General features: G+C 46.1%; 1 protein-coding gene across 1 annotated transcript in view; it reads right to left on the reverse strand.

Moving 5' to 3' along the window:
* Positions 1-15,210, reverse strand: part of CYTH1 (cytohesin 1) — a 77,614-nt gene extending 62,404 nt beyond the window's left edge. The window contains exon 1 of the mRNA XM_058172840.1: positions 15,059-15,210. Within this exon, the coding sequence (XP_058028823.1) occupies positions 15,059-15,089 (31 nt within the window). The 5' untranslated portion in view covers positions 15,090-15,210. The remainder of the gene's footprint in view (positions 1-15,058) is intronic.
* Positions 15,211-25,091: the final 9,881 nt, after the last annotated feature.

Here is a 25,091-nt window from a genome sequence, read left to right on the forward strand (position 1 = left end):
TCCTTCCTGGTTAGTGCTGGCTGCTCAGGAAGTGACACGAGGCTGGCTCCAGGGGATTATAAATGCTTCTTTGGTGGAAGGGGTTTTCCCCGCCGCCTTGAAAGAGGCGGTGGTGAGACCTCTCCTCAAGAAGCCTTCCCTGGACCCAGCTATTTTGGGAAACTATCGTCCAGTCTCCAACCTTCGCTTTGTGGAGAAGGTTGTAGAGAGTGTGGTTGCATGGCAGCTCCCCCGGCACCTGGAGGAAGCTGTCTATCTAGACCCGTTCCAGTCCGGCTTCCGACCCGGTTATAGCACGGAGACGGCTTTGGTCGCGTTGGTGGATGACCTCTGGAGGGCCAGGGACAGGGGTTGTTCCTCTGCCTTGGTCCTATTAGATCTCTCAGCGGCTTTTGATACCATCGACCATGGTATCCTGCTGCGCCAGTTGGAGGGATTGGGAGTGGGGGGCACCGTTTATCGGTGGTTCTCCTATCTCTCTGACCGGTCGCAGACGGTGTTGACAGGGGGCAGAGGTCGTCCTCGAGGCGCCTCACTTGTGGGGTGCCCCAGGGGTCGATTCTCTCGCCTACCCTGTTCAACATCTATATGAAGCCGCTGGGCGAGGTCATCAGTGGTTTCGGGGTGAGTTATCATCTGTACGCTGATGATGCTCAGCTGTACTTTTCCACCCAGGACCACCCCAACGAAGCGGTCGAAGTGCTGTCCCGGTGTTTGGAGGCTGTACGGGTCTGGATGGGGAGAAACAGACTCAAGCTCAATCCCTCCAAGACGGAGTGGTTGTGGATGCCGGCACCCCAGTACAGTCAGCTGCATCCGCAGCTGACTGTCGGGGGCGAGTTAGTGGCCCCAAAGGAGATGGTTCGCAACTTGGGCGTCCTCCTGGATGGACGGCTGTCCTTTGATGAACATCTGGCGGCCGTCTCCAGGAGGGCCTTTTACCAAGTTCGCTTGGTCCGCCAGTTGCGTCCCTTCCTTGACCGGGATGCCTTATGCACGGTCACTCACGCTCTGGTTACGTCTAGGTTGGATTACTGCAATGCTCTCTACATGGGGCTGCCCTTGAGGTGCACCCGGAGGCTACAGTTAGTCCAGAATGCGGCTGCGCGAGTAGTAACGGGAGCCGCTCGTGGCTCCCACGTAACATCACTACTCCGTAGTCTGCACTGGCTTCCTGTGGTTTTTCGGGTGCGCTTCAAGATTTTGGTTACCACCTTTAAAGCGCTCCATGGCTTAGGACCCGGGTACTTACGGGACCGCCTGCTGTTACCCTTTGCCTCCCACCGACCCGTACGCTCTCACAGAGAGGGTCTCTTCAGGGTGCCGTCCGCCAAACAGTGTCGGCTGGCGGCCCCCAGGAGTAGGGCCTTCTCTGTGAGGGCAGCGACGCTCTGGAATGAACTTCCCCCTGGCCTACGTCAAGTGCCTGATCTTCGGACCTTCTGTCGTGAGCTCAAAACACACCTATTTATTCAAGCGGGACTGGCATAATAGTGTTGAATTTTAAATTTGGGGTTTGTTAATATTTTAAAATTTTAAAATCTAAATTTTTAATTTATCAACCTTTATAATCTGCTATGTTTTAAATGCTGTTTTAATTGTATATATTTTGTGTTTTATCGTTGGCTGTACACCGCCGAGTCCTTCCGGAGAAGGGCGGTATAAAAATTTAATAAATAATAATAATAATAATAAAAGGTGTCTCAAGGAGATGAAAGGTGGGATAAGAACCATTCAGTGTTAAACTGATAAGGAAACACTCACTACTGTACAAGAGAAACTCATTCATTTTATTATCCACATGAGTCAAACAAATTCATGTATCTTTCTTTTTCAGGAGACACAGCACCATAGCCTTCAAGAACCAACCAACCAATCTTCCTTCCTTCCTTCCTTCCTTCCTTCCTTCCTTCCTTCCTTCCTTCCTTCCTTCCTTCTCTTTCTCTTTCTTTCTCTCTCTCTCTCTCTCTCTCTCTCTCTCTCTCTCTTTCTTTCTGCTGTCTATTCACCCATGGCAACTCAAGGTGGCTTACAAAATATAAAACCACATTTAAAACAATAAAACCTAACAAAAGGAATCAAAGAAATTAATATAGTACAATATGACAAAACCACCTTCCACCCCACCTCCAGCGACGGCTGATCACACAAGCCATTTAATGGGCTCCATCCCACTCTGAGTTCCCCAGGCCCACTGGCAGAACCAGGTCTTCAGTGCCTTCCAGAAGAATATTAGAGTGGGGGGCATTCTAATCTCTGGGGGAATGATGTTCCAGAGAGAAGGAGCCACCATGGAGAAGGCCATTCTTCTGGGTCCTACCAGGTGTATCATCCTCAGGGATGGGACCCACAACATTTCCTGCCTCCCCACTCTGATGGGTCAGGTAGATGTGACTGGCAAGAGATGGTCCCTCAGATAACCTGGTCCCAAACATATAGCATAGCTAGTGCTAAAACCTTCTTTAGGAACAGAGGCAAAATTCAAGCATGTAATCTTACAAATTTAGGAAAACACATAGCAAACAGATGTAAATGTTCCAGGAAGGTAGAAGGTGACAAAGCAGGAAAGTAGAAAGCACAAATACAAGACTCTTTTCCCAGATCAATTAAAGCAGCGGTTTGAACTATATAGTTAAAGCAGGTTCAATGCAGGGAGGAGGGGCTGGAGTAAAAAACCTGTCCCAAGGATAAACCTTTCTTTATTTAAGCACTAACAGCAGCCTAAATATGCCCCAGACACGTCTTTTTTTGCCATGTTCTCCAAATGTCACTTTCATCTGATCCTCAGCCCATACCAGAAGAAGCCTTCAATTGTCTTTAGTTGTACTAGCTTTGCGGTAATGTTTTCCCCCTTAGTCCAAGAAAATGTTTGCTGTGAATACAATCTGGCACTCTTAACTGGTTATGCTGATGATGATGCGGTCAAGTGACTTCTACTGGTTGGGATCAACCCAGAGGTGGGTTTCAGCAGGTTCTGACCAGTTCTGGAGAACCGGTAGCAAAAATTTTGAGTAGTTCGGAGAACCGGTAGTAAAAATTCTGACTGGCCACGCCCCCATCTATTCTCTTCCTCCTTCAGAAGATAATCCAGGGCTAGAAGGGACCTGGAGGTTATCTAGTCCAACCCTGCTCCAGCAGGACATTGTTAGTGAGTTTCTGTCTTTTGATCCCCTAGTCACATAGCCACGCCTACCCAGTCACATGACACCCCCACCCCCACCAAGCCACACCCAAACATAAAAAGAATCCAACAAATAGATCTAATGATCTAGGCTCTTGACATAACTCACCTTTTTCCTAGCACCATCCTACATTAAGAAGAACGGGTAGCGCATATTTTCCTGCTGGCTGATGAAATTTTGAGGTGACGGCGGAGACAGGTAACAAAGCCAGCAGAATCTACCATTTCTGGTCTTTAACGGATCTGCACACCCTGCACAACATTAATACCATTTGCCAATACTGTGCCAGCAGCAGCATAGAGACTGTCAGTAAGGACTGCCAATGTAATGCCAGAATTGGTTTCTGCTGTCTCAAATACAGTTAGAAAGAACATTAAGTCAGCCATGACGAAGAGCCCTGTGTGAGGGAAGCCAAGATAAAGAAACCACATTTGAAATACATGCATGTGTTTTACATGCATCCGATGATTGTGCAGTTCTTTGGATTGGTTCTCTTGAAGAGGCACATTGAAATGCAAGGATGGCCCACACCTGACTGATCTTAAAGAAGCTGAATCTTTCCCAAGGAAGCATAGCAGCATAGCCAGCAGCTTGAGCCCAGGAAAAAACAGAGTTGTTTTAAGGTGCTGCAGATAGGGCCTACATTCACATTCCTCTGTATCCCCAAAATACCTTTTTGGAGACAGAAGCTAAAGTACCATGCAACTCTACATCACAGATCCTTTGACTTTGATTCAATTGTAATGCAGAGGATTCCTGGGTTAAAAACTACTGGCCACAGGATGGGTTGGAACAGTGGGGAAAAATAAATGGCTTTGGGATGCACTATGAAAGAACCTCCACAAAAACAAACGGTAAAACTTTTTAGTAAAATCCTGTCAGTTTCTCATATACCAAAGGAAGGTTGGGCTTTTAAAAAACCCGTTTTTTCCAGTATAAAAATAATGCTTCACTAAAATGTATGTTTTAGTCATGTTCTAGTATGTTTTGGGAAGAGCTAATTACAAGTGTTAATATTCTTGGACATCCATATTCTTTGAAACTATAGGTAGACCTCGAGGTATGACCAGTCATTTAATAGCCATTTGAAGTTATGACAATAACTTCACCATAAAACCCAATACATCGCCATAAAACCCAAACAATCCTACCCAAGAACCACCAGTCTCAGATTCCATGTAAGTTACATGAAACTTACAAATAAGATGCTTTCAGATACAGAGTACATACAGTATTTGTAATGAAATATGGCCATTGTGAAAAACTTAACATGCATATAATCTGTATAAGACGTGAATCGGGGTGAAATGCTCCCAGTTCAGACCGGATTGGCCGATCGGGTAGCGATGGCGGAGGATGGTTTGGAGAACTGGTAGCAAAAATCCCTGCCCCCTCCCCCTGCCCATGCCCACCCAATGCCCGGTCGCCTGCTTCCCCACTTGCTGCTTCTTTTAAAAAATGCTTTTAAAAGGTAAAAAAAAGGCTCTGACAATCATAGCTGAGCTGCACGATCGTCAGAGCTTTTTTTTTTCTTTTAAAAGCATTTTTTTACAACCTATTCAGCCGAATAAATTGAAAAAAAAATGCTTTTAAAAGTAAAAAAAAAAAGGATTGCGCGCCACAGCTGATCACCCTCCCCCGGTGCACTTACCCCATGCCTCCTTTTGGCATGCATTGCGTGTGCGCACCTTGCATTTGGTGTGTGGTGCACACTGTGAATGCGTGCACTCAGCACGCATGTGCAACCAGCAAACCGGTAGTAAACTGTTTCAGATTTCACCACTGACATGGATGTGTATATAAGCTCTTTTCTGTCTTGTTTATTTTTCCCCTTTGTTTTGTTTAATTAATGCCCTTCACCATATTAAAAACAAAATCAATAGTGCGCTTCCAAATAATTTTTTGCTGTCAAGTAAGGACTAGACAACGAACAATTTTGCTATTAGCAAGATGAAGCTTGTTTATGGCTAGGCAACACTTCTCTTAGGTTTACTACCCTATTTACATTTGGGTGTATTTCCCAATACTTTACCAGTGGCTAGTAAGAAGAAACTGAATTTCTTCACCTTCCTCTAAAATGAGGCATAAGCAACACTCTACTGGAATTGCAACCATCAACCAAATGTAAATGTAAATGAACTACTTCTAAAACGTTGTTTTTCAATGAAATTGAAGAGACATAGTTAATCTCCAACAAATCTGCATTTTTCTAATTAATCTCTGACAAAGCAGAAAACATACAGCACAAAGTCAAATCGGTTGCCCAATTCCTTTTTCTTACCACTGCAACCAGGAGATTTGGTTGTAGGACCATTCCTACACGTGAAAACAGATCAAAACATATGTACCTCTAGAGCAAGGCTGTCTGGAACAGTGCTGACTAAACAAACTGTCATGCTTCTGAAATGACTTCTTACCACAAAACCACTACTTCATTGCAAGCTACTGTTTTCCCAGATGCCCAGGATTGCCAAAGAGTGCAAGATGATTATTCCACTGCAAGTCTTTTTGCAGAAATGCATGAAACCAAGGCCAGGAATACTGCACTATGAACATGAAATAAGAGGCTGGGTTATGTAAAAAATAAAGATCCACTTCCTAACTCTTAAAACATTTGCGGCCTGTCAATAAAGGATTCAGACCCAGAAATTCTGCAATCTAACACAAAACAATAGTTCTTTGTTTTTACCTGCACAAGCACGTACCATTAGAATAGTGTTGTATCTTATCTACTGCAGCAGTGACCCATCAATCCCTCTTGGACTATCTCTGTTTTGATCAAAGAAAAACCAAAGCCCAACAACCATGGCACCACCAATGTTTCTAATTCCCATCTTTCAAAATGCCAGCTCTCTCCTGGAATAGAAAGATATTTATGTTCTAAATCTGTGAAAGCAAACTATGGCATGCGAGCCAGACGTGGCACCCAGCACCCTCTCTTTGGGCACGTGAACCATCATCCCAGTTCAGCTCTGTCGCGCATGCCTGTGCGCCTCCCACCGGCCAGCTGGTCTTCGGGCCTCTGCTACACATGTGGGGGGGGCGGGGGACGCACGCACACGTGCATGGGGGTGTGCACGCATGTGTGGGGGCTGGAGATGCACGCACAAGTGCAGGGTCGAGGCGCATGTGAGGCTTCCGTGTGCGAATACGCAGGGAGGTGGAGCACGTGCACAGGGGCCTCACGCACATTGCATTTGGGGGGTTCAGGCGCATGCATGCACATTCACATGCGTACATGCACGCTTCGTTTCCGGGAAACGTTAGCCATCATTGTTCTAAATGATGGGCCGTGGTGTGGCTCAGGCTGTAAGAAGCCTGTTATTAAAACACAGCTGCCTGCAATTACTGCAGGTTCTAATCCCACCAGGTCCAAGGTTGACTCAGCCTTCCATCCTTTATAAGGTAGGTAAAATGAGGACCCAGATTGTTGGGGGGGCAATAAGTTGACTTTGTAAATATACAAATAGAATGTGAATATTGCCTTACACACTGTAAGCCGCCCTAAGTCTTTGGAGAAGGGCGGGATATAAATGTAAAAAAAAAAATATATCATAATATCCTATGGCAGGGTATATGGCTCTTTCACCCCTCTGCTGAGGTTCCCTGTCACTCAAAATATGTGTCATAACTGCCAATGTGTGACACCCACCGGCATGCGATTTATTGAGCTTTTCAACCCCCGGTTGAAAACCCCCGGTAGGCGAACCATGGATAAATCCAAGAAAAGAAAAGTTTCAGAAGAAAATGGGACGTTTTGTGGCCACTCAAGAAATAGTCAGGCACGGGAAGGGTTTTATGGCTCCCGGTGTTTTCTTTTCTGTGGGAAACAGGTCCAAATGGCTCTTTGAGTGTTTAAGGTTGCAGACCCCTGCCCAGTGGTGGGATTCTGCTGGTTCTAGGCGGTTCGGCCGAACTGTTTGTTAAATTGCTGGCTCACCCTGCCGCTTGGCGCGCCCCTCCCCACCACTACTTACTGGTCACCAACCGGTGGACCACTGGTGGTCCGTGGCTGGGTCGGGCTCCTCGAGAGACGAGAGCTTGCAGGGAGGCGATCTGGCTTCCGCCTCCCTGCAAGCTCTCCTCACGAGGAGCCCGACCCAAGCTTCCCATGCTGCTTCAGGGAGAACTTGAGAGGCAAGAGCTTGCAGGGAGATGGACACCAGATCACCTCCCTGCAAGCTCTCGTCTCGAGTTCTCCTTCAAGCGGCACGGGATGTCTGCAGGTGATAACTATAATGAATATGTCCACCTGCCCTCCTGAAGCACCACCACAGCGAACAAATAACCCCATTGCTCTGCGCCTCTTCCTGCAGCCAAACGTGCCCACCCATGCGTGCCCTTTCCTCAAATGGGCTGTGCACGGGGCGCTTGGAGAGCAAGCAAGAGAGCTCTCCAACCTCTGTTTTTGTGTGTGCGTGTATGAGGGAGGGAGGGAGCGATTTGAAGGCGAGCCACCCAAACTTCTGGCAGAGATGGGGACGGCTTCTGAGCAGCCCTGAATCAGCCAGCTCCACCTGACCTATTCCCTGAGTCTCGCAGTTCTCCTCGCCCCCCACCCCACTCAAGCAGCGGGCACCATGGATGCATAGCTTGTTGGGGCTGAGCAGGGAAGCTGCTGCTGGGGGGGGGGGCTGAGGAGAACTGCGAGACTCAGAGAGAATAGGTCAGGTGGAGCTGACTGATTCAGGACTCCTCAGAAGCCGCCCCCATCTCTGCCAGAAGTTTGGGTGGCTCGGCTTCAGATCCCTCCCTCACACACACAAAAAATGATTTTGTGATTTCACCCCAGGGCTGAACCCACCAGTGGCTGTCCCCGCCCCTCGCCGTCCCTTCCAAGCCACTCCTCGCCTGGCAAGGGAAGCGGGAGAAATAGAGATTCGCTCCATATTCCAGAGTGGGAGCTGGATCTCGTGGCTGTTTCTTGGTGTCCTGAACCTCGGTCTCCCCGGCTTGAGTTCCTCTCAGCCGCAAGACACTGGCTGGCCCATGAGAAAGAAGGAGAGAGGGAGAGAAAGAGAGGGGGGAGAGAAGGGTAGAAAGACAGAGAAAGACAGAGAGAAAGAAAGAGAAAGAGGGGGGAGAGAGAAAGAGAGATGACAGAATGAGTGTGAGAGAGAAAAAGAGAGAGAGGGGAGAGAGAGAGAAAGAGGTGGGAGAGAGAAAGAGAATGAGAGAGAAAGAGGGGGGGAAAAGAGATTAAGGAGAGAAAGAGAGAAAGGGGGAGAAAGAGATGGAGAGAAAGAGGGGAAAAAGATGGAAAGAAAGAGAGGGAGGGAGAAAGAGATTAAGGAGAGAAAGAGAGAAAGGGAGAGAAAGAGATGGAGAGAAAGAGGGGAGAAAGATGGAAAGAAAGAGAGGGAGGGAGAAAGAGATTAAGGAGAGAAAGGGGGAGAAAGAGATGGAGAGAAAGAGGGGGGAGAAGGATGAAGGAGAGAAAGAGGGAGGGAGAATAGATTTGTTCTGGTAATTGGTTTAACAAGCATGGCACTGAAAAAGTGACTTATGACCGTTTTTCACACTTACGAACATTGCAGCAAACTGTCATTAGGGCAAAGATGCTATGTCACATGACCACCTGGCCACGCCCACCCAGTCACATGAAGCACCGTAGTTGTGACATGAGTGATATGGTTATTAAAAATGCTGCAACAAGCATAAATGTGAAGATGGTCATAAATGCGAGGTCTGATCAAAAGTGCGAGAACCTGTCAGAAACCACTTTTTTCAGTCCTATGGGTAGTCCCTATGTGCATAGGGCTGAAAAAAGTGATTTCTGACAGGTTCTCGCACTTTTGACCAGACCTCGCATTTATGACCATCTTCACATTTATGCCCGTTGCAGCATTCTTAACCATGTCACTCATTTCACAACTGCTTCTCTTCACCACGGTTACAAGATAGGGTGCATAACATAAAATGTGAGGACAGTCGTATGTGTGAGGACTGGTCAAAAGTGCGAGGACAGGTCAAAAATAACTTTTTCAGCCCTTTGAGTAGTCCCTATGCACATAGGGACTACCCAGAGGGCTGAAAAAAGTGATTTCTGACAGGTTCTCACACTTTTGACCAGTCCTCACACTTATGACCAGTCATCATTTATGCCTGTTGCAGCATTTTGTGCATAGGGATTACTCAGAGGGCTGAAAAAGTTTTTTGACCTGTCCTCACACTTTTGACTGTTCATCACACCTACGTCTGTCCTCACATTTTACATTTTGCACCCTATCTTGTAACCGCTGTGAAGAGAAGCAGTTGTGAAATGAGTGACATGGTTGTTAAAAATGCTGCAATGGGCATAAATGTGAGAATGGTCATAAGTGCGAGGACTGGTCAGAAATGACTTTTTTTAGCCCTCTGAGTACTTTCTATGCCCATAGCCATGGCCACCCAGTCACATGACCAGCTAGGCTCGCCCACCCAGTCACAAGACCAGCTAGCCACGCCCACCCAGTCACATGACCACCAAGTCACGCCCCAAAATAAGCCACGCCCACAGAACCAGTTGTTAATCCAACCACTGCCCCTGCCCTATGGAATAATGCCTGAAGTTGGTATTCCCCAACATTGGGATTCAGTGAGGCATAAATGTTAACTTAATAGTATGAGAGTTCTTGAAAATGGCCCCACCTTCTGGCAATAATGATTAATTTCATAATTGTTTGGACATTCATTATAACAAGCTAGCCTTTTTTTTTTAAGGAGTGGAGGATCAATTATGTAACTAAATCTTCTCCAACTTGATGCCATCCAAATGGACTATACCTTTTATTCCATAATCCTCACTTAATTATACCAAAGCAAGTCAGTAAACTAGAGAACAGTCCCTGATGCAACCTAAACGCACTCAGCAAATAAAACCTACTAAATTTCCATAGTACCCATGGAACTATTTTAAATACCATCCCATTTAAAAGAGACATTTCAAGAACAGAAGCAGCCATGTCTCTAGTTACAGGCAGCTGACAGTTGTTCCCTGACCCAGAGCAGCTGCCAGTGAATATATGCACATTTCTATAGCAATTTCATGTAACCTGAGACCAATATCTTATTCTGTTTGTATCCAGAGTCTACAGCTTTTATTAGCTAGCCATTAGAACAGACATGGAAAATACTATTAAATATAATCTGCAAAATGTTATGACTATATTCTAACAAAGCAGACAGCCAAGGACACGACTGCATTGTTACAGCAGATAACCAAATTCAGGAAACTACTATAAAAATGAAAGAAGATGTAAAGAGATACAGTGAATAAAACCTGCAGTTGCCTAGTCCTATCCAACCACAAACACCAAGAATAGGACACACAATGAGACACACAAAGGGCCCTCTGAATCGATGACAAGTCACATTCAGGAGAGAACAGAATCGGAAAGAGAGAAGGATCACATCTGCATGATAACTCAAGAAGCGGAACTGAGATGTGGGGCAAGCACCCAGTTAGGAGAAACAATGTGCTACAGAGGATGTGGCATTCATTTCATGATTGCACACAAAGCATTTTTTCTCCCTATTATCACACTTGAATAAGATAAGACAAAAACCTTACTAAGACTAAGGTCCCCTTGCACCAGGACATCAGACGAAGAGCAGAGGTGGGCGTCACATATGGTAAAACCGGTTCGCCCAGAACCAAAAATGTGAGCGCGTTTGCCTTCCACGCATGCGCATGGCATCAAAAAAACTGGTGATTATATAGGACATGATAGCATCAGGGCAGGAGGGTGGGCCCAGCCGCTGGTTAGAATTGCTGGTTCACCCGAACCGGTCCGAACCAGCAGCAGCCCACCACTGACTAAGAGTACGGGTACCAATTCCCTGAGTAGCCAAATTCCTTTTTTCCTAGAATTAATTTAGTGCAATGAGTGAGATTGTTTACTGACAATCCCATAATCACCAATTATTCATTTAGTGACGTTCAAAGTTACATTGGACACTGAAAAAAAGTGTCTTCCATCTGGTCCTTGGACTTACAACCACTGCAACATCCCATGGTCATGTGATCAAAATTCAGGCACTTGGCAAAGGGGTCATGTGATCGACATTTGGGATCTTCCCAACCAGCTTCCGACAAGCAAAGTCAATGGGGGAAACTGGATTCGCTTAACAATGTCTGAGTCACTTAATTGCAGTGATTTGCTTAGCAATTGTGGTAATAAAAAAAAAGTTGTAAAATTGGACATGATTCACTTAATAAATCATCTTGCTTAGAAATGGAAATTCTGGTCCCAATTGTGGTTCTAAATAACAAATAGGTTGTAAATCTATTTTTCTGGAGATTCTTACTATCATAATTGCAAGAGAATTGCATTCATTTGATGAGTGCCCCCACTTCCTCTGTGGTTGAAATAAGAACCTGACAACACCCATGCAAATCTGGTTAAATTTAGCTTCCCCATAAACAAAATAGGCCAGTAGAGCTGAACCAATGATAGATTTCAGAATGTACTGTAACTGGTCAGAGGCATAGTCAATCAAGTCTATTCTGAATTCCTCCTCCAAAATAATATTCACAGTATTCCCTGGAAACACACACTAATCCATGTGCTCAGATTAAAAGTGATGCCCAGATGGCAAGCAGGGAAAGAAACTCATTTTCCCCCCTGTGCAATTTAATCCTAGACAAGCAACAACAAGACTCCTTTCCTCATCTCACTTAATCTCTCTAGGTCAATGTTTCTCAACCTCAGCAACTTTAAGATATGTGGACTTCAATTCTCACAATCCCCTAAGAAACACAGCTCTAGGTGAACAATGCAAATTGTAAACCTTGTTCAGTCCATTAAGCAAGAAATTTCGGAGGTGCATCATTTCAACATCTCCCTTCTTTGCAGATCTATTTGCTGCACTATTTTCCATTTAAAGGGAAAATAAGTTAAATAAAATCATACTCAAGCTGGGAAACCCCTACTCTCTGATGTAACTGAAATAGTTTAAAAACAATACTGGCATTCTAGAGTGGAATATTGCTGTTCTTATCTGTTTGATTTTCAGAAGTAATTTCACAAAACTTAGAAAATAATCTAAATATGACCAACTGCACTAACAATGAAACCTCAGCTCAAATTGAGCCCCACTTGGCAGCGTCTTGTTAGTCTGTGAGCCAAAAGGCTATTGATCATCTACCCCTGGATCATCTACCCCACTGCCTCTCAGTTATCTCCGTTGACAAACGTACAGGATCCCTCCATGTGACTGGGCAGCACATCCAGGTTGAAAATATAGCAGATTGAGTGATAGGTGAGCAGAACTGGGCAGCCTGCCATTTGCCCAAATGGGAGATTATCTATTGCTGAACATCTAATCCAGCACTTGCAATGCACACTAGATGAGAAAACAGTTGCATAGGTTGTTTCACCATTACAGTACTTCTCTCTTACCAGACAAGTTCCCTAGAATAACAGCATGATGCCTGCAACACAGCTGGAATGTTCATGTACAGATCAATCAAGAACAAGTGTGCGGATGGCAGGGGCATATGTGCACACAGCTTGCCTCTCTAGTACCAGCTGCAGCTCCCATGTCTTTCATCTCCAGTCCAGATCTCTGGAATAAAACAATGTGTCCAAGCTGCTCTAAATCAAAGCCATTCAAAATTCAAAGCTGATTTCCAATGAAACCACAAATTCAACCCACCTGCATTAAAAGGAATACCGGTGTGAGCACCCACAATATTAACTGAAAGGTTAAAGAAATTCCAGGTTTTGTTTCTGTGACAGAATATGCCAAATAAACGGAGCAGGCCTCTTATCACTTCAGCAATGCAGAAATCTGATGCCCAACTCCACTGGGGAAATCTGTAAGTCAGCTACTCACCCATAACTGGGTCATACACACTGATTGGTGCAACAACACTGCAGAGATGCTCTCAACATTCAGAATGTCAGTGGATTTAGAGCCAACATGAATGAAATTAATTATGAAGACAGTGCTGAGGCAGTCCCTCCATTGTACTGTCACACACACCAGGTTGAGTAAGCAAAGGATCACAGTCTCTTTGAAGCAGACTCTACAACTGAGTTCATGCTTCATTTATAAGCCCAAAAGAAACACATGTATTTTTACTGCAAGATCTAAATCTTTTTTTCTCTTAGGCAGTCTGCCTATTCCAGTCTGAAGCTCTCTGGATGAACTGGATCAGAGCTTCTATCTTCCTAGCCTACATACGATGCTGGAAATTTCAGAACAATACATCTGGACACCACCAAAACCAGAAAGCAAATAAAGCAGGTAAATTACAGTTATTCCCACTATCTTTTCTATATATATATTCTGGATCACTATGTGAACTGCACCTCTCTTTCCTAGAGCTATGCACACTTGTTATGAATGAGAAAGACTAACATGCTAACTTGGATGCCCGTTGTTGGACAGTGACAAGAGTTAAGCTATAAATACAGAAGACTGAAGGCTTGTTTCTCAACGTAAGACAGCTTTGCAGGAAACACATCTATTGGAGTTTTAGCAACATTTATAAATTTATCACTGCATTTCTGAATTGATTCCAGTTCCTTATTTATTATGACAGCAGAGTTAGGAAATGAGCCTATCCATTTCTCTTTTTTTTTTAATGCAAAACATGACAGAGTTTTGCCTTGACAAAAGCTTCAGAATCCTTCAGGCCTGGATGCGTTGCTCCTTTGCCAGGACGAAGCCAGAGGAGCCGATTAGGGAGAAAAGGCACAGTTTCGGAGCACTGCCAAGCTGTGAGCTGCACACTCTTCTTACTGCTTCAGAGAACCTATACCTACTTAAAGCTTTACTTTGAGTTTGGTAAGAAAAGGGCTTGGCTAAAGTCCAGGGCCTCCCAGACATCACACAATAGGCTGAACAAACAGAACTTAGACATGGAGCTCACACCACTTCCGTTCAGGACCCAAGTCCACTGAGAGCTCACAAGAGTGGCATGGCAGCAAAGGCTGGCAGCCGTACACCAGTCAAGCGGCACTACCAAGGCCCAAAGACGACGGCATGTTTCCTCTCCTGCAGTCCGAAGTCTGGTTGGCGTAAGAGAGCAAGAACGGCAGCAGCTGCCATCCACTGCAGCTGTTCCCCTGCTGTCATGCCCAACGCGGCACCCCCTTTCGCGATCCGGCCAATGCTTCTCCGCTCGCCTCCTGTCCTCGCAAAACAACCCAGCGGATAAACGCCCGTCTTCCGGCCGGTTGCTCCCCATCCCCAATTTGCCGCGCTTCCAAGAGAGTCCTTGGCCAAGACCGAAAGAGCGACCCGCCATTCCCGCAACCCTGTCGCTGCTAGCAACTCCACGCCGAACTTCTCGTGCCCGAAAAAGAACAGCTGTCTTTGCCCCGAACCAGAGGGCACAACAGCTGCCTGCCTGTTGCGATCTGAAAGGCGTCCAGCCCAGCCCAACCCAACCCAAGGCAGCTGCCCCGCAATTCGGCGCCGCCGCCCCCAACAACGGGGCAGCCTTGAGCCCTCCCCCCCTTCGTCCCCGGTTGCTCCTCGCTCAGCACGTTCCCGACGCCCGAGGTGGTGGGGCTGCTCTTGTCACCGAACACCACCTCCTTCCTGCCAATTCCTTCGCCCTTCGAGCAACCAGCCCCCATGGCTCTTCTTCGGCTCTTCTCTTGCCCGACTGCTTCGTCTCCTTGCTAAACACAGAAAACGATCCTTCAAAAGCCTCCGCAAGCCAGGAGAAGCGGGGGGCGGGGGCGCGGGGAGAAGGGGGGGGGATCACCGGATCGCAGCGCGGCGGATCCCAAGGACAGTTTGGCTGAGCGTATGAGGGCCACTCCCCCTTTATTGCCATCCGGAGATAAAATGCTTCGTTTTATCCCCGCCGCGATGCAGGCACGGCGAGAAGCGCTGCTCCCTCACCCACCCACCCGCAATTCATTCTGCTCGCTCACCGAAACCGGCGGTCTCGTCTTCTTCCTCCATGTTACCAAAGGGGAGTTAAAGAGCTGCCGAGGAGGCAGCGAGGTTGAAGCAGCCGCCGCTTCTCTCTGCAAGTTCCTTCTCAGCCTCCCGAAAAGAGGCGCGGCGTTTTTGTGCCACGTGATCGAAGACGCGCTTCGGGGCTCGTAAATGCCACCAAGCCCCACCCAAGAAGGGGGGGGGAGAAATCGGCGGTTTCTGCTGGGTCAGAGGTGCGCCTGCTGGAGGAAGAGAAGCTACCGCATCTCGGCAAGCCGTTCAGACGGCGAGAAGACGGGGATTTCGGCGTTACACGTCTTACGGCTGCAGGAGGACAGAGTGGACCGTGGGACTAATGTCCCAAGGCGATAGGCGGAGCCACTCACGTCCACGTTATTTGCTTTGGGAATTAATTGTAATTCTAATTGTAATTAATTGTAATTGCTAATTCGTCTGTGTCGTAGCCTCCCACTAACAGCGATTCGGAGAGTTGGGAGCTAGCAAAACTTGCTTCTGCTTGGCCGACTTTGCCCTCCACCCCCCCGAAGCCAAGCACTTCGCCCTTCTGGTTCGCCATGTCGTTCTTCGATGAAACCTTCGAATCCAGAATTTTCCTAAGAATAGCTTTAAAAGTCCCATTGTCATTAAAAAAAAACAAAACACGAAAGATTGCTTGCTTCCTATTTTCGTGCGTCGGGTATTTTTACAGTGTAAGCGGGAATGCAGAAACTGATCTTGTAAATTATTACGGGAAGCTGTTTTTCTAGCTGAGTGGGGTTTTTTAAAACTGCAGCAAGCAAAACTGCCCCAGAAGAAAGTGCATTGGGGGAGGGGGGACACACCTAAAGATTTACTAGAGGAAAGAAGAAAATCACCTGCAACATGTAGTAGAATTTTGAATGCTGGGAAATCGCCCATTGCACAGAAGGTGCTGGTTTGGGGAAATTACCTTTCATGCAAGGACACCTGGTCACATCTAGCAGTTCAACATAAACCCTGTTTGTGTTGGAAAATCAAGAAAAAAGTGGGAAGGAATAACAATAATACTATTTTCTGCAAGACCTTTCCAACAAATGCTAGTTCAGGTGTTTTACATCTTTGAAATTAAAAAAACCTCACTGGCTTAATTATGTCAGCTCAGTCATCATCAACTTGCAAATATAGCCTACATCCAGTGGTGGGATTAAAATTTTTAACAACCGGTTCTGCAGGTGTGGTTTATTTTGGGGTGTGGCTTGGTGGTCATGTGACTGGCTGGGTGTGGCTAGCTGGTCATGTGACTGGGTGGGTGAACCTAGCTGATCATGTGACCGGGTGGCCATGGCTATGGGCATAGAAAGTACTCAGAGGGTTAAAAAAAGTCATTTCTGACCGGTTCTCACACTTTTGACCATCCTCACATTTATGCCCATTGCAGCATTTTTAACAACCATGTCATTCATTTCACAACTGCTTCTCTTCAGCACAGTTACAAGATAGGGCGCAAAATGTAAAATGTGAGGACAGTCGTAGGTGTGAGGACCGGTCATAAGTGTGAGGATTGGTCAAAAGTGCGAGAACCTATCAAAAATCACCTTTTTCAGCCCTCTGGGTAGTCCCTACTCAGAGGGCTGAAAAAGTTATTTTTGACCTGTCCTCGCACTTATGACTGTCCTCACATTTTACGTTTTGCACCCTATCTTGTAATCATGGTGAAGAGAAGCAGTTGTCAAATGAGTGACACGGTTAAGAATGCTGCAACGGGCATAAATGTGAAGATGGTCATAAATGCGAGGTCTGGTCGAAAGTGCGAGAACCTGTCAGAAACCACTTTTTTCAGCCCTCTGGGTAGTCCCTATGCAAGCTATGCATGCATGGTGCCCGCACCAGGATCTGGAGAGAAGCAGAGAAGAAATGCCACTGCTTGAGTGGGGTGGGGGTAGGGGGGGCGAGGAGAACGGCGAGACTCAGGGAATAGGTGAGCTGGAGCTGGCTGATTCAGGGCTACTCAGAAGCTGCCCCCATTTCTGCCAGAAGTTTGGTGGCTCGCCTTCAAATCGCTCCCTACCTCCCTCACACACACAGACGCACGCACAAAAACAGAGGTTGGAGAGCTGTCTTGCTCGCTCGCTCTCCAAGCGCCCCGTGCACAGCCCATTTGAAGTTCTATTTATTTATTTATTTTATTTGTCACAACAGCATATATAAGCATAAGTATGAAAATAATTATATAATATATAAGCATATATATGAGCATAAGTATGTGATTACTATATTAATTGGATATAATGAAAGGAAACAATAGGACAGGAACGGTAGGCACATTTGTGCTCTTATGCACACCCCTTATAGTCCTCTTAGGAACGGGGTGAGGTCAATAGTAGAGAGTTTTTGGTTAAAGCTTTGAGGATTTTGAGAAGAGACCACAGAGTCAGGTAGTGTGTTCCAAGCACTAATAACTCTGTTACAGAAGTTGTATTTTCTGCAATCAAGATTGAAACGGTTAACATTGGGTTTAAATCTATTGTTTGCTCTTGTATTATTATGATTGAAGCTGAAGTAGTCTTCAGCAGGAAGGGAATTTGAGGAAATTTGAAGAAATTTGAGGAAGGGAATTTGAGGAAATTGAGGAAATTTGAGGAAAGGGCACGCATGGCTGGGCACCTTTGGCTGCAGGAAGAGGCACAGAGCAATGGGGTTGTTTTGTTGGCTGCGGTGGTGCTTCAGGAGGGCAGGTGGACATATTCATTACAGTTGTCACCTGCAGACATCCCATGCCGCTTCAGAGAGAACTCAAGAGACAAGAGCTTGCAGGGAGGCGATCTGGCGTCCACCTCCCTGCAAGCTCTCGCCTCTCGAGTTCTCCCTGAGGTGGCACAGGAAGGTTGGGTGGGGCTCCTCAACAAACGGTTCGGTGAGCTCCGAGGCCAGTAAGTAGTGGTGGGGAGGGGTGGGCAAATGGCGGGGCAAGCCAGCAATTTAACAAACGATTCGGCCATACCGCCTAGAACTGGCAGAATCCCATCACTGCCTACATCTCCAGCCAGTATTTGAGCTTTGTAATCAAAGCTGATGCACTCAAACTAACTTTGATGATGGAGAGGAAGGTGGACTCATCAGAGAGTCAGCTACGACAAACTTCAAAACAACAACAAAAATCATCTACAACTGATGCAAGGCAGGTTGAGCTCTGCTGAGAGAAGAACTCCTCCCAAGGCTGAAAGGACTCTGGTTGGTACTGCTCTCCTCAGAAACCACCCCTTGTTAAGCTCTCTGAACCCAGCAAAACCATGCCACATTTTTGGAAAGCTCTCCCAAGCTGTGGGTTTTGTCAGTTTCCTACATTGGGCCTCTATGCAGAACCTTCTCTTTTCCCTGTTTGCTGCTGGGTTTTTTTGTTTTTTTTTGGGGGGGGGGGAGAGAGCGGTTTGAGAATAGTCTGCAGATGTGTGAAACTTCAGAAACCTCTAACAGTAATAAAAATTCAGCCCTGCTCATTCATGGCAGTTTTTATAAGCTGTTGATCGAAAATGCTACAGCCAGTTGTTCACTGATCTATTTCAGCACCATTCTTCACAATTGAAAAAGGTGCGTCACAGGTATGAGTCTCATAGATGGGCTCATGGGAATTCAGGTAGCAGAGAATTTACTGGGTAAATAATATAATATGTCATTCCTATTGCTGTATTAGAATGGAAAGGAAAATTTAGAAACTGTAGCTGTGGAGTTTGGGAGATGAAGTAAGAGACCAGTAGGTCTCTACCACCCCACTTCCTCACTCCTACCTAAAGCTACCAACTTCTAATTATGTTTTCAAAATAGAATAGAATAGAATAAAATAGAATAGAATAGAATAGAATAACAGAGTTGGAAGGGACCTTGGAGACTAGTCCAACCCCCTGCTTAGGCAGGAAACCCTACACCACATCAGACAAATGGTTATTCAACATCTTCTTGAAAACTTCCAGTGTTGGACCATTCATAACTTCTGGAAGCAAGTTGTTCCACTGATTAATTGTCCAAACTGTAAGGAAATTTCTCCTTAGTTCTAAGTTGCTTCTCTCCTTGATTAGTTTCTACCCATTGCTTCTTGTCCTACTTACAGTAGTTAAAAGACTATGAAAATGTCAAGTACTATCCAATCGTATTCAGTTTTCTTAATGTGCTCTAGGGGCAAATTGGGGATCTATCCAGTAGCTTCTTGATTTGACCTCTAAGGCTGATGATTAAATTCCCTAGAAATATGTTTCTTCCTTGTCCTGGGGATCAGATTGGGGGTAGTTTAGGAATTTTTGTCCTGAATAACAGCCATAACTTTGTCTTAGGTCATTATCAAACTCATATGGTTGGCCACATATTAGATCTTTTTTTAAAAAAAACTCAATAGTTCATTCAGATTGGGAAATTGGGTGGGTGGGTGTGTTTCTGTTAATATTTTATCATACCAGATCGCTTTCACTTGTGCTATTTGTTTCTTTTAAGCGTGGAGGACCAATTAAAATACCCACTCCAGGTGCCAAATCCCCATGTCATGCCTGTCTGATGGCAGCATTATATAACCTTATGAAATTTTTAAAACCATACTTTGACATTCATATGAGTCTCCCTTTAAATCTTATAAGCAGCATGGAGATTGTAATGGAGAAAATCTACATAGTCACCAAATGTTTACACCAATTTGATGGTGTATACTTCTGAAACAAGGATCTCAAATGAACATAAAGAATACATCCATGTTTCTCCTGGCCAACTTCTTGTCTTTTCAGTAAATCATACATACCCCTTACCTTATATCTGGCCCACTAGGTAGACCGGAGTAAGATATCCATTTCACAGGAACGTTAAAAGTACTTTTTTTGGGATAGATAGACTATAATATCAGAATCTTAAAAGTCTGACTATACTGTACCTCCTTCTTGTACTTCAGTGAATTGGGGGAGTTCTGAGTCATTTCTAAATGATTTCTGGATATTTAAAAATTTTATTTATTTATTTATTTATTTATTTCGATTTTTATACCGCCCTTCTCCCGAAGGACTCAGGGCGGTATACAGCCAAGTAAAAATACTATTAATACTATTAAAAATACATTAAAAGAAATTAAAAAACATATTATAATGTGGCCGAAATATTAAAACAATTTAAAATCTTAAAATATAAATAACCCCAATAAAATTTCAATCCAGTCCCGCTTGAATAAATAGGTGCGTTTTCAGCTCACGGCAAAAAGTCCGAAGATCAGGCACTTGACGTAAACCAGGGGTAAGTTCATTCCAAAGCGTAGGAGCTCCAACAGAGAAGGCCCTTCCCCTGGGGGCCGCCAGCCGACATTGCTTGGCGGACCGCACCCTGAGAAGGCCCTCTCTGTGTGAGCGTACGGGTCGGTGGGAGGCAAAAGGTAACAGCAGGCGGTCCCGTAAGTACCCGGGTCCTAAGCCATGGAGCGCTTTAAAGGTGGTAACCAGAATCTTGAAGCGCACCCGAAAGACCACAGGAAGCCAGTGCAAACTGCGCAGGATTGGTGTTACATGGGAGCAACGAGTTGCTCCCACTATTACCCACGCAGCTGCATTCTGGACTAACTGCAGCCTCCAGGTGCACTTCAAGGGCAGCCCCATGTAGAGAGCATTGCAATAGTCCAAGCGGGAAGTGACAAGGGCATGAGTGACTGTGCATAAGGCATCCCGGTCAAGAAAGGGGCGCAACTGGCGCACCAAGCATACTTGGTGGAAGGCCCTCTTGGAGACGGCCGCCAAATGATTGTCAAACAACAGTCGCCCATCCAAGAGGACACCCAAGTTGCGCACCCTCTCCGTTGGGGCCAATAACTTGCCCCCCACAGCCAGCTGCGGCTGCAGCTGACTGTACCGGGGTGCCGGCATCCACAGCCACTCCGTCTTGGAGGGATTGAGCTTGAGTCTGTTTCTCCCCATCCAGACCCGTACGGCTTCCAGACACCGGGACAGCACTTCGACAGCTTCGTTGGGGTGGTCCGGGGTGGAAAAGTACAGCTGAGTATCATCAGCGTACAGATGATAACTCACCCCGAAACCACTGATGACCTCACCCAGCGGCTTCATGTAGATGTTGAACAGGAGGGGCGAGAGAATCGACCCCTGCGGCACCCCACAAGTGAGGCGCCTCGCGGTCGATCTCTGCCCCCGTCAACACCGTCTGCAACCGGTCGGAGAGATAGGAGGAGAACCACCGATAAACGGTGCCTCCCACTCCCAACCCCTCCAACCGGTGCAGCAAGATACCATGGTCGATGGTATGAAACGCCGCTGAGAGATCTAATAGGACCAGGGCAGAGGAACAACCCCTATCCCTGGCCCTCCAGAGGTCATCCACCAACGCGACCAAAGCTGTCTCCGTACTGTGACCGGACCGGAAGCCGGACTGGAACGGGTCTAGATAGACGGCTTCATCCAGGTACCGGGGAAGCTGCCATGCAACCACACTCTCTACAACCTTCCCCACAAAGCGAAGGTTGGAGACTGGACGGTAATTTCCCAAAATAGCTGGGTCCAGGGAAGGCTTCTTGAGGAGGGGTCTCACCACCGCCTCTTTCAAAGCAGCGGGGAAAACCCCTTCCATCAAAGAAGCATTTATAATTCCCCGGAGCCAGCCTCATGTCACTTCCTGAGTAGCCAGCACCAGCCAGGAAGGACACGGGTCCAGTAAACATGTGGTCGCATGTAGCCTCCCCAGTAACCTGTCCACGTCCTCGAGAGCCACAGTCTCAAACTCATCCCAAACAACCTCAACAAGACCTGCCTCTGCCATCCCACTTGGATCATTGCAATTTTGGTCTAAACTATCCCGAAGCTGAACGATTTTGTCGTATAGATAACCGTTAAACTTCTCAGCACGTCCCTGTAGGGGGTCATCCCGCCCCTCCTGATGAAGGAGGGAGCGAGTCACCTGGAACAGGGCGGCCGGGCGGTTATCTGCCGATGCAATGAGGGTGGAAACGTAGGAACGTTTCGCCTCCCTCATTGCCACTAGGTAGGTCTTAGTAAAAGATCTCACTAGTGTCCGATCAGCCTCGGAACGGTTAGACCTCCAGGTACTGTCTAGGCGTCTTCTCCGGCGTTTCATCTCCCTCAGCTCCTCAGAGAACCAAGGAGCTAAGTGAGATCTACGCCGGGTCAGAGGCCGCAAAGGCACGACATGGTCCAAAGCCCCAGCCGCGGCCCGCTCCCAGGCCGCAACTAGTTCTTCAGTCATGCCGTGGGCAAGATCCTCAGGGAACGGCCCAAGCTCCGTCCGGAACCTCTCAGCGTCCATCAGGCGCCTGGGACGGAACCAACGCATTGGCTCCGTCTCCCTGTGGTAGTGAGCGGCGGTCCGAAAGTCCAAGCGAAGGAGAAAATGATCCGACCATGACACCGGTTCCGTCACTAAATCTCCTAATACCAGATCATTAATCCACTGTCCAGAGATAAAAATCAGATCTAGTGTGCCTCCCCCCATGTGTGTAGGGCCATCAATTACTTGAATCAGGTCCATGGCCGTCATGGAAGCCAGGAACTCCTGAGCTACCGTTGATGACAAGCCGGCTGATGGCAAGTTGAAATCCCCCATGACCAAAAGTCTGGGAGTCTCAACTGCCACCCCGGCCAGCACCTCCAGCAGCTCAGGCAGGGCTGTAGTCACGCAGCAAGGAGCCAGGTACGCGATCAACAGACCCATCTGATTCCTATGGCCCCATTTCACAAGGAGGGATTCACAACCAGCTATCTGAGGCACAGTGGACACTGTTTAACCTTTGTTTAGACAACAGCTTTTACATATCAGTCAAAGTTGTCTCTGCACCTTAGGATATACTACAATAATCTTTAAAAGTGTGAGAAGGCTTTTGTATAAATTACTGCCAAACAAAATATTCTCAACATTTCCTGTCCAACATCAGCAGGTGAAATACCAACTTGTAATGCATACAGTGTGGGAAGCTGTAAGGCATCCTTTTATAATGATGAACCATTAAGGCAAACCTCTACTGGATTGTTATAAATCTTTTAATGCCTTTTCTTAAAGCCATATTTGCTTTTCTTTGAGAGCCTTTAGCTCTGCACAATGCTTTAGCTTTTGACAGTATACACTGCATTCCTAATTGGAATTGTAGTTCCTATGGGAATATAAGTACCTCTATTATTGCGGAAGGGATGCAGTGGCTCAGGGGCTAGGACATTGAGCTTGTCGATTGAAAGTTTGGCAGCTCAGCGGTTTGAATCCCTGGTGCTTCCGTGTAACGGGGTGAGCTCCCGTTACTTGTCCCAGCTTCTGCCAACCTAGCAGTTTCGAAAGCACGTAAAAATGCAAGTAGAAAAAATAGGGACCACCTTAGGTGGGAAGGTAACAGCGTTCCGTGCGCCTTTGGCATTGAGTCATGCCGGCCACATGACCACGGAGACGTCTTCGGACAGCGCTGGCTTGACTAGCACATATGTGCGAGGGGAACCTTTACCTTTACCTCTATTATTGCGGAATAAATTAATCAGAAATAACAATAGTTCAACTAAATATTGCCTTTATACACCTTTAGCCAAATAATTTTGATGTGTGGAGTCTTTCTTGTTCTCGAAACTTGATTGCTTGCAGACATTTTATTATTTAACTGGATCACATTGGTAGTAGCTAGTGTGGGGTATGCCCTATATCTGATGATGAACCTATGGCATGAGTGCCAGAGGTGGCACATAGCACCCTCTGATGGCACGCGAGCTGTCGCCCCATTTCAGCTCCACCACGCATGTGCAGACACCTCCCATCAGCCAGCTGGTCTTCAAGTCTCTACTGTGTATATGCAGGGGCAGGGCACATGTGGGGGGCATGTGCGCACATGTGCCGCTCACATGTTGCATTTTGGGAGTTTGGGCGCATGCACACATGCTTTGGGCACTCGGTCCGGAAAAGGTTAGGGATCACTGCCCTATATTGAATACAATAATTTGTCCTGCCAGCATTGGTGGGGGTATAGTTATCTCCTTGATAGTTCCTTGATCAGGGCATTGTTTTTTGTTGGCTTGTCTGGTGATCTGAGTGTTGGCTGCTGGAAAGGATGTGTTGGGGTCTTTTTATTTCCTTTTGAGTGGTATGCAAATGTGGTTTATGTTTGGTTCTGATCTCCTTAAGGACCATTACTTACTATTACCATTGCTAGTTCAATACCAAGTAGCTAGAGGACACGCCCACAAGTGCGTCTTCTCTTAGAAAACAAACACATTTGTTATCCCTATTAAACTTCAAATGAAGGGTTTTTTTTTTTGGTGAAAAACAAGTTTTAAAAGAATGCTACAATTGCATGCTTAAGACTAGATTAAAATATTTGAGCAACCATAGTTATGAATTCTACTACTTCTACTATATTGTTCTATAATCCAAAATATTGTCTTGCTAAAATATATAGAGGAAGTTGATGTAAAACAAATCAGGCCATTATTCCATCAAAACTGGTAATGTTGACAAGGGTCTAGATACTACATGACGAGGTTTTGTAACTTTAAATTCATAAGGAAGAGAAGGCTCAGGGGTAGCAGCTATCTTCCAATACTAGAAAGACTGTCACAGAGAATAAGGGGTCAATTTATTCTCTCTAATACCTGCGGGTGGGACAAGAAGTAATGGATGGAAACTTGTGAGAGGGAGATTCAACCTGGAAATAGAGAACAATTAATCAATGGAACAGCTTGCCCCTAGAAGTTGTGGGTGCTCCATCATTGGAGATTTTAAAGAAGAGATTGGAAATCCATTTGTCTGGGATGGTATAAGGATTCCTGCCTTGGACAAGGAGTTGGGCTATACTTCCAAGGTCTCTTCCAGCCATACAATTCTATACACCCCTTTCCTTTAGAAGTTGAAGGAATAATCAAAATACTTCTTCTCAATGGTAGCCAGTTCTGAGAAAAGGTTACTGGGATAAAATCATCCTATGAGCTTCCATGGCTGGGATTGAATTTGAACTTGAATTTCCTGGCTCTAGTGCAACTTCTGAACCCGTGTGACACTGACCAAAAAAAAATGGTTTATTAAATACATGTGATA

This window comes from Ahaetulla prasina, chromosome 2 (assembly GCF_028640845.1).
Source record: "Ahaetulla prasina isolate Xishuangbanna chromosome 2, ASM2864084v1, whole genome shotgun sequence".
Taxonomy (NCBI): domain Eukaryota; kingdom Metazoa; phylum Chordata; class Lepidosauria; order Squamata; family Colubridae; genus Ahaetulla; species Ahaetulla prasina.